The sequence below is a fragment of the Gambusia affinis genome, linkage group LG13 (genome assembly GCF_019740435.1).
Source record: "Gambusia affinis linkage group LG13, SWU_Gaff_1.0, whole genome shotgun sequence".
NCBI classification, from domain to species: domain Eukaryota; kingdom Metazoa; phylum Chordata; class Actinopteri; order Cyprinodontiformes; family Poeciliidae; genus Gambusia; species Gambusia affinis.
Window position 1 is genome coordinate 4,087,106 of NC_057880.1, and position 10,638 is coordinate 4,097,743.

The 10,638-nt window shown below is 38.8% G+C and overlaps 1 protein-coding gene across 1 annotated transcript; it reads right to left on the minus strand.

Moving 5' to 3' along the window:
• Positions 1 to 4,905: 4,905 nt before the first annotated feature.
• kcnk18 (potassium channel, subfamily K, member 18) lies at positions 4,906 to 8,933 on the minus strand. The gene is made up of 3 exons (XM_044136715.1): positions 8,670 to 8,933; positions 8,328 to 8,471; positions 4,906 to 7,171 (listed from the first exon to the last, which is right to left on the minus strand). The coding sequence occupies exons 1-3, from the start codon at positions 8,896 to 8,898 to the stop codon at positions 6,372 to 6,374; spliced, it is 1,173 nt and encodes a 390-aa protein (XP_043992650.1). The 5' UTR covers positions 8,899 to 8,933; the 3' UTR covers positions 4,906 to 6,371.
• Between the last annotated feature and the right edge of the window lie 1,705 nt (positions 8,934 to 10,638).

Below are 10,638 nucleotides of genomic sequence, written 5' to 3' on the forward strand. Positions count from 1 at the left end.
ACCAAACTCTCAAGAAAATATTTTATTATTATAATTTTGAAAATATACATATATAACTTAAAATTGCTTTATTTTAATGTCAATTTTAATCTGACAAACTGAAGCAAAACAAAATATTGTATTTTGCAACATCAATATTTGCTTGTTTCATAGAAGTCAAAGTATTGCAACCAAAGTGACAAATACTCTGATCTAAAAAACATGTCTGATACATTTACATTCGTGGTAACATTACATTGAATACAATGAATTAAATAATCTTTTAATTCACCAAAAGTGCCCAAACGTCAAAGTGTCTAAGTTAACTGCATGTCAAAGTCATAAAAATAATGTTTTGCCAGTTTTTCATGTAAAACTTGCAGTCAAAATTCTAAATGTCTCGTTTTCTTCCTTTGAAGGAAGGAAGGGATCCAGCAATGTCAAATATTGAAGTTACAGATTTTTCAAGACTTTATTGGAACCCCAACAGTACCTCTTAAACATTTGGCCAAGTTTAAGACTTAGTGAACTGTCAAACAAAGTCATTGTTGGCCCCGCCCTCTTGCCTGTGAACGTTCTCCACCAGCCGGTAAAAATCCCACAATGCAACTGTACATTAAAAATGTACAAAACAGCCGTAAATGTCCGCACGTGATCCAGCGGTCCAATCATGACCCATGTACTTTCCATACGCATTTCAAAACCCAGCCACTTTACTGTGTTTTCATGCTGTAGTTTTTACAGCCATTTGTCACAGTGTAGACCAGAATATAGCTGCTTCTTGGAGAAAACTCACATTTAACGTCTTAAATCTTAAACATTGTTGCAACATCAACATTTTCTGGACACAGAAGTAGCACAGATGCTAAATGAGATGTTCTTCTTCTTATTATTATTTTAAACATGGTTTACACTAAAAGTTGGTGTGATGTGGCAGTCAGAGGTGTGTGTGTGATACCTGGAAGTCTTTTATAACAAACCAATTCTGATAACTATATATATATATATATATATATATATATATATATATAGATATTTTGATGACTCTATTATCGTTGAATATTTTGGTGGTTTGCGTTCAGTCAGAAGATAATAATTTTTGATAAAATACAGGGCAATTAGGGCTAATGAAAGTTATTTTTATTAATTGACTACAATACAACACGACATAGAGAAAAATAAAATAATTAAAGTTTAGTAATTTGCTGGACTTATGGAAGAGAGACTGGAAGCTACAGTATTGATCAGTTGGTATCGATAGTATTGAAATTTAGATTAAAGTGCCCAGACCTGATGTGATGACACAACATTTTGTTGAGGAAATTGGGGTTTTTTTAAGACAGAAGATTACCATATGATCTGTTAGTAATATGACACTTTTATGAACAAATCAACTTTATGACCATGATTTTAAAAAAATGGTATGTTGGCACAGCGGTTTACATTGTTCCTTACGAAGGCCCTCTGCTTCTGGTGGACTAGTGTCAGGAATTGAGTCTTCTGTCCCTCCTGGCCTCGCCATGATTAGTGCATCTGGGTGCATTGTTTGCTTTGTTGTAGCTTTTGCTTCAACCAGAGGCAAACGGTTGACCTGGCTCCAATCAGGTTAATGACCCATTAATTCATATACAAACATTTGTAACCCCCTCAGTCGCATCTTAAAGAGAGGATGAAATTCATTCACAAACTGGCACAGCCTTCAGATCCCTGAAATATTGGACAAAAAAAAGCATCAGCGATTGTCAACAACCTGGAGATATTTAAATCCAAAGATATCTGCTGCTTTTGTAAAAAAAAAAAAAAAAAAGAAAGAAAGAAAAAAAACACAAGAAAAAAACATTTTTCTTGTGATTATAATGTTGATTTAGAGACTTAATAGTCATATCTAATAAATTATGCTAAAGTACCTTTTGCAAATCATAACCTTTAAGCATGTAATAAACTTTCTATTGAGCCTAGATTTGTGTTTATTTATTTTAATTGGTCCATTGTAATAATCTAATCTTAAATGCTGTGTTGTAATTACTAAAAATAAATTCATTCTATAATTTGCACCTGTAAAAAAAAGAAAAAGAAATAAAAAAATAAAGATGTTGATGTCACCTAACACTAAAGGTTTGGCTGAGAAACGTGCCCGGCAGCGGACGGGGTGACCTGTCCAGGGCGTTCCCCGCCTGTCGTCCAATGGCTGCTGGAGACAGACACCACTGCAAGGATGAGTGTGCTAGATAGTGAAATGGGGCAGATGGAACAAACACTAACAGCGCTTTTCTTCACTGTTTTCTTTGTCATTCACATATTTTAATTCAAACTGGCAGTAAAAATTTTCTATTAGAGTTTATGTAATATATGTCTTAAGAGAAAAAACAAATCCTACCAGAGTAAAAGTTGGCTTTGTGCACTTTATACTCTTTACTATTGCTTGACAACAGCACCATCTGGTGCTGCTGCTGTAAACACAACATACTTGCATGTGGCGTTCAAAGTCGGTCCTCCCAGGCCGTTATCCTGTGTGTTTTAGTTCTTTCTCTAGTTCAACACACCTGCATGAAATGATGGTTCACTCGCAGTACATCTACAGAGTTTTGGACATGCTGCTGACGTAGTTGGATCACCTGAATCAACTGGAGCAGAGATGCATCTGAAACTGGCAGGACACCCACCGATCCTCGAGGTCTAGAGCCGGACACCCATGTTTTACAGCCCGTTTGCTCACATTCAAATGTTCAGCCTTGCCCTCAGATTTTCTCTGGGATTATAGGTGAGGGAGTTGCAGTTGCCACTTCAACGCATTGCCTTTGTTGTTCTTTAGTGATAATCTTTAGGTCACTGTGGATTTTAAAAACCCATTTATGCCAATAGTTTCATGTCTGGAGCTCTTGTTTCAATAAGTCCACATAATAATTGTTCAATGTGACATAATCAATTATGTGATGGCGCCACCCCCTGACCTCTGACCCCAACACTTCACAGTTGTGAGGTAGTGGCCACAGACTTGCAAGCAAAGCTCTCAGTTTTTCCCTCTGAACTCCCAGACACATCAATTTCAGTTTGATTAGATCAGAAAAATCAAAGTCTTTGGCCCTGAGAGTGTTATCAAAGTTCAACTGGGCATTTTAAGTTTCTTTTGGACTTCTGGCTTTTTCCTCTCTGTCCCGTTTTAACCAGAATCCTCAGGGTCTTTTTGCATGTATGATTTGTGGAGGTCCACAGTCCTCTTTTGATGTGACACCAGGGGGCAGATATAGTTTTTGTAAAATAGTATAAAGCAAACTGCAAAAAAAAAAAAAAGAAAAAAAAAAAAAAGAAGTCTACAATAAAAACAAAACCTTCCCATTGTTTTGGCATTGTAAAAAGAAATAAAGTTGATCCAAACTTGCATACAGTTAAGACTTGGCTAATTTTTGATTACTGTTACTCAGTGAGTGTATGTAAATATATGGCTTCAACTATGACTCAGTTTATTTTTATCTTGCCAGTTACTGGGTATGTTTACCTTTTACTTGCAGGTTCAATTTAATTCTAAAATAATTCATTGTCTCACAAAAGGGAAATGGGAAGTTCCCATCTCTACCGTCAGACTGCCGTACCTTCAGCAGAGTCATTTGAGTATATCTGAAGATGGGAGAAGTCAGTCTGAAGTGTGCAGAGTGAAATTAAGTTGTGATAGTACTCGTCCCTGTAGTACTTCTGCATTCTTATCACACATCTCTGATATTGTTCCTCATGTAGTTTACTCTTCTGCTACTTCCTGTGCGTCTCCTTGTTGACTTTGAGCTGCTACCGTATATTCCACAACTTCCTGTACATCTCCCTAAAGATTCTTTTTTCTTTTTTTCCTGCTTAACAGTTCCTTCAGCTCACTGGTGATCCAGGGTTTGTTTTTCAGGAAGCATCTCACTGTTGTGAGAGGGTCAGTCACACACTCAGTCATGTCATGAATGTGCCTTCGGTTTGGCTGGCACAGACCTTCCCAGTCTACATCATAAAACAGCCCTGCTTCCCATGACCACTTTCTCAGTTTATTTATCACAGGTCGTCTCTACACAATGGTTTAAATTCAGAACAGAGGAAAAATAGGAGTGTGATGTGATCTTTCCAAAGGAGGTCTTGCTTTGGAAAACATGGATTCTTGACATCTGTATAAAACAAATGCAACACCTTATTTCCTCAGGCAGGGAAGCTGTTGAAATGATTAAATTGAATAAACTAATAAAAAAGAAATATGAAGGAACTTTAGGGTTTAATTTTACCTAGTGCTTTACCTGTTCTGCCACAGGACCCACCTCATTTCTGGGAACATTTTCCAGACATCAATCAATCAATCAAACTTTATTTGTATAGCACATTTCAGCAGCAAGGCATTTCAAAGTGCTTTACATCAAATCAAACACAAAAATACAATGCAACATAGAATCAACAATAAAAACACAATATCAAGTCAGATTCCGTCAATAAATTTGCAATTGATTACGTTTCGAATACAACTCTAAACAAGTGGGTTTTTAGTTGAGATTTAAAGGAAGTCAGTGTTTCAGCTGTTTTACAGTTTTCTGGAAGTTTGTTCCAGATTTTTGGTGCATAGACATAAAAGCCTGAGGATCCAAAGGCTCGTTTTACAGATGGCTCTCCATCTGTATGATACGAGTCTTCACCCTGCTGAAGTTTCCCATCCACTTTTCAGGATCCTTTACATTTATTCAGTAAATAAAATGTACAATTCTTTTTAATGTTAAATTCAAACCACACCTGATGGTGGTTAATAAATAAAACGTAACCCCTGTTCCAGCTATACAGTACATGCCCGGCCCCCTATGGACCATCTGAATGAAGTCTTGTTTATTCTGAACCATCATTCTGACTATCTTACTGCAGTCTGCATGTGATATTTGGACAGCTTCACATATTTATACACACCCCCTGCTTCTCATCTTCAAATAATTGGCTGTGCACTAAAATTACCATCCCAAATGAGACTTTGCCTTGATACAGCAGAATCTCCCCACGTCCAAGAAACACACAACACTGAGAGAGGGATCATCCGTCTGCCAAGTTTATAAGCTGTTGGTAATAACAATGTTAGTGTGACAGATAGATAATTAAGAATTTAACTGTGTTATTCTTGATGTTTCTCATGACGTCTTTTAGTTATAGTCCTACAAAATGAGACTGCTGCTGGGCATCCTGGTTAGTTTACCTCACTGTACATTGGTCCTTCTACTGTCCCTCCAGGTGGGCCTGTTTACTTCCATGTGTTTCATGCGTGGCTGTCTCCAACACGTTTAAAAATTGTAAACTTAAATAATAAGCTATGCTCAGCTGACCTCTGGCATGAGGAGAAGTCAGTTACAGATTCAAGTTTTCAAGTTGAGGGTAGTAAGCCTTTAATTACAAAGAACAAATACAACAATCAAAATGCTAATAACTTGCAATCAATTCCATGTAGAGAAAATATATGGACATTTTTTCTGTGCATATTCTGCAGTAAATCTTTAGATTTAAAAAAATCTCATGCAATACTCAAAAATAAAATTGTCAAATCACTTTCTTGCAGGATAATCCTGAGTAGTAGCATTTATAGGGGCAGTATTATGTAAAAATTGTCTTCTTTTAGCTTTACATCATGTTATTGCCTCATCAAAAACATACCTGGGAGTATCAACGTGATTCTCTCATGCATGTATGAGAGATCCTTTGAAACGCTCAGGAGGAGGATGTCCCATCAGAAACCACAACAAAATCTTGTAAAAGCGCAAATGACCCCATCTCCTTCTCCTGCCCTCTACGACGAAGGCAGGGCAGCTGTGAGCTTGGAACCTCATGGCTGCGGTTCCAAGCTTCCGAGCTTCTGCCTCATAGAGCACCCCTCTCACGCAACTCACCTACTCAGCTCCTTCAGACTAACCTGCAGCAATTAGCAAATACCAGGAGGAACTGTGCATCTATGAGCTCATTATAGGTTACGCCTCAGTGAAATGTTGGTTGTTGAAGGGTTAATAGAGAAGCGATGTGGTGGTGACTTCCTGAAGGTAGAGTTTCAGAAAGAGCAGGATGTTTTAAAGAGACAGATGCCTTCTTAGTTACAAGGCATTAAACTAAAAAGTCAATTTTCTTTTTTGTCATGTTTGATATATACAGCATTATTCCAACAAATGAAGGTAACCATTACTTGATTGTGTGGAAAACTCACTGAAAAACATAATACTACCCCTTTAAATGTTTGGAAACAAATCTTTTTAATCATGACAGCCATTCACTGGAAAAAGTCTTTGCCACATGCATGACTTCATAATTGCCCATGCTTATGAAAAACAGATAATCAATAAATAATTGAATAAATCCAGGAAATACTAAATTCCACAATCCCCAAACTTGATTCAGAAGATCTTGACTTACTGAATTTCCACATCCTCTGAGGTTTCAGCATTTGCCCGGCCAATGAACCGGATGCAGTTACGATAAAAAGAAACGATTCTATTTTGGCTTAGCTTGAAAGCCATGGTCATAATGCTCATGCCAACAACAATAAAAAGGGAGGTTATCCAGAAGCACTTGGGGTTTTTAGGTATGATGTCACCAAATCCAATTGTAGTGAGTGTGATGAAGCAAAAGTAGAAAGAGTCAAATCCTTTTATTTGAGGTTCCCACAGTGGTAGGATTATACCTCCGAAGCAAATATATGCAAACACAATGAAAAGGATGAGTATAAATGGAACGTCAAAGTCTTCCATTACAGTCCCTAACCCTGAGAAATCCCATATGGCAAATCCACTAGGTGGTTGTGGCATCTGGTCGAGTTCAGGGCAGGACAGGGACCTGAGGAGTGGATCCTTTCTCATTAAATTATCTCTCGCCAGCAGCTTTTCAAAGATATCTTTGTTTTTTTGGAGATAAATGGACTTGTGTCGAACATCTGATTGAGTGCTCAGCACCTGCCGGATATCTAGAGGTTGACGAATCAAGGTGCCATCGTCCAGAGTCCACCGGTTTGACCAGCGTCTTCTCCTGCGAGTTCTCCACCGTGACCACGTCTTGAAGAGGGCGCGGGCGCGGTTGTAGGCTTTGGACATCACCAGAGCGAGAAAGTCTCCCACGTCGAGAATGACCAGAAGCATGAGAGGAATGCCCACCATCGCATAAATGATGCAGAGCGCTTTACCGAGCAAGGTGACTGGATAGATTTCCCCATATCCTACAGTGACAGTGGAGCAATTGACTCATTATCAACATGGTGGACAAAGCCTGCTTAAACTTCTGCATGGTGTCGTGTTTCTTGTAAGAAACGGTCAAATGTAGTCAAATTAAAGAGATTCCTGAGATTAATATGATGATTAACATTCATTTAATGCCAGCCAGAGTAAATGACTGAGCAGTTTGTTTGTCAGAGGCTCTGGTCTTTGGACCAGAACCAAAAATGTTCTGCTTCCAATTGTTACCAGTTTTCACTACTATTTTTTCCAATTTTCACTACTGATAAGTGGCTTACTGTATGAAATCTCTTCTGATTTCATGTTCTCCTGAAACAAGTTGCTAGTGACAGGTTTAAATTGAAACACAATGATTTCTGTGACCCACATTAAACCAGAAGACAAACAGTGAGTGGTGACTCACGCTTGCTTCGTTTTTCAAATCATGCAGCATAACGTTCAACGTTTTGAGGGTGTGACGGTGACTAGCTCTGTCGTATTTAGCTTTTCCGAAGATTCTACTGACAACAGTGAGAACTTTGCTTTCCTTCTGAGTGCATGATGGATTTTGATTATACAAAGACAAAAATGTAATCTCCAACTAGGCCTCTAAATCTTTAACAAGCTCTTTGTGGCGACGTGAAAGGCATTCTCAATCTAAAGTGGCTTGTCTTCTGAGTAATTTTTACTTCCTGTTGCTGCAAAGCCATTAGCCATTAGTTGATAGCCTTTTAGTACTTAGTCATGCAACTGACAGAAGAAGACATCAGTGATATCAGCGCTTGTTTCTTCTATGTCAAATCATGGGAGGAGAAGTAGGTCTGAGAAAAGAAAATGTGTTTGTTATGTTATACTTTCATCACAAACATCAGGAACGCTGAAGAGACAACATAATCCCCTGATTCTGTTTTTTCCCCTTCTCTCCCTTCCTGCTGAAGAGACAAATGCGCAAATTAACCTGTTTCACTGAACATAATGTGCACATAAATGATCAGATCAACTATGTCGGTCTGAGTACTTTGCCAATATCTTTGAGATCACTTTGTTTGCTAACACCACGGCAACGCCCAGACGCTTAACGCATCTGCTGTGTGAGAGTTTGGAAGACATCACTTCAGAAACCTGGAAACCACGGCACCACGCACTTTAACACCAACTTACCAACAGTTGAAAAAATAGTGCAGCAGAAGAAGACGGAACCAAAAAAATCCCATCTGCTGGGGCTCTGGAACCATATGGACTTGAAATCCTGCATTTGTATCACAACTTTGCTAACTGTTTGGTTGAGCGTGCAGGATTTGTTATCTGAAACCAAGAGGAGAATGCTTAGAGTACATCAAAACCACAACGTGAACTGATTCCACAAATCAGGTTAATGGAATAACTTTACTAAGAACAACTCTTATCCAATTTCCAAACATCATCACTACGATAAAAAACGAAAGATCTGTTTTATTCATATGCTCCAATAGACAGTAAAAGCTGTAATGCGCTCAGACTTACTGGTATCGTCCTGGACCATCTCGACGATGCTCGACAGAAAGTTGAGGTATTCCTGCTCGGTGCTGGATGTTCTTCTCCCTTCGACCAGCATGAAGACCAACGCGCCCAGCATCGTGTAAGCCACTAAGGCGCAGCACAGCGTCAGGTGAGGAAAGAGCCTCCAGAAGCGCGCGCGGCATCTCCCGGGCCAAGTCTCGTGGAGCGCAGCTGTTTGTCCTGACATGGTCATCCTCCCGTCTGTCTCCCCGCAGCGTTCAGCAGGTGTCTCTGCTTCTTCTTCTTCATGAGGTCTTTTTTTCTTTTTTCCACTGGCTGTTGGCAAAAGTATGGCGTGCATTGCCGCCACCTACTGGTATGAATGTGGCTCAAAATGTTATTTTACTTCATACATGCATTATCGGTGACCATATTTTGTTAATCAACATGGTTTCCTTAAACGTTTTCCGGGTTTGGATGTGGAGAGTACCGCTTTTAATTCTAAAATAACTAAATAAATAAAATAAAAAATAAAATCTACTGAAATAAAATCAAATCTAATTCGATAAATGAGTAAATGAATGAAAGAATGAATGAATGAATGAAATTAAATTCTAAAAAAAAAGTTTGCATATTTTGGGCATTGTTTGAATTTGAAAGATTTGGTTCCAATAAATATATAACTATTTGAATATATTTGATTATAACTGTTTTAAATCTTCTTTTTCACAGGAATAGAATGAAGAGATTCATTATTTGAAGAGATGACGAAAGCACATCTACACCAGGAGTCTCCTCTTGCTAAGTGTTTGCAGGATCACGTAACTCGTTCAGTGTTTTGCCAACTTTTGATCACGTCAATTGGATAAATATTTCCTGATTTCAAAACTTTGCACTGCAGAAAAAAAAAAGTTAGCATAATGTATTGGGTTTTGTGGGGACTGGGGGTGCACAGGAAATGTTCATATAAACCAAAAGGGGGCGCAGTAAAGAAAAAAATAATAGGGAACCAGTGTTCTATTTATATACAGTACAGACCAAAGGTTTGGACACACAGTTGTGTCCAAACTTTTGGTCTGTACTATATATATATATATATATATATATATATATATATATATACATATATATATATATATATATATATATATATATATATATATATATATATATATATATATATATATACACCAAAGCTGGAGACAGAACAATACTGGAAAAGCATATGGGAAAGGGAGGCGTCCCACAACAGCAATGCAAAGTGGCTGATCTCTCTACGAGATGACCACAGCAAACTCCCTGAGCAAAATCCGGTAACCATCACTGTGGCAGATGTCCAAGAAAGAGTCTCAGGTATGAAGAACTGGACAGCACCAGACAAGATCCATGCCTACTGGCTAAAGAAACTGACTGCCCTACATGAGCGACTGGCAGACCAAATGAACCAGCTGCTACAGAACGGGAACCACCCTGAATGGTTAACTGAAGGGCGCACAATCCTGATCCAGAAGGATCCAACAAAGGGCCCGGTCCCATCTAACTACCGACCAATAACCTGTCTCTCCACAACCTGGAAGCTCATGTCAGGCATCATAGCGGCTAAGATAAGCAAACACATGGATCAATACATGAGCACGAGGAGCAGAGGAGCCAAACACCAACTCCTTGTAGACCACACAGTTGCCAGAGACTGCAAAACCCGACACACCAACCTGTGCACAGCTTGAGATTGACGAAGTACAATCTCAAGAGATTGGCTTGGATTGATTACAAGAAAGCCTATGACTCAATGCCACACACTTGGATCATCGAATGCTTAGAGATGTACAAGAACCTTGAGAACCTTCATTGCAAACTCAATGGGGCTGTGGAAGACCACCCTTGAAGCCAACTGCAAGCCACTTGCACAAGTATCCATCAAATGTGGCATATACCAAGGAGATGCGCTGTCCCCACTACTGTTCTACATAGGCCTGAACCCCCTCAGCCAAAT

Excerpts from the sequence above, each read along its gene's own strand:
- kcnk18 (XM_044136715.1), bottom strand. The coding sequence starts at position 8,898 with ATGACCATGTCAGGACAAACAGCTGCGCTCCACGAGACTTGGCCCGGG. Across the intron at positions 8,472-8,669 it reads GATGGTCCAGGACGATACCA|ATAACAAATCCTGCACGCTC; the intron begins GTAAGTCTGAGC and ends TCTTGGTTTCAG. Across the intron at positions 7,172-8,327 it reads CACTATTTTTTCAACTGTTG|GATATGGGGAAATCTATCCA; the intron begins GTAAGTTGGTGT and ends CTGTCACTGTAG.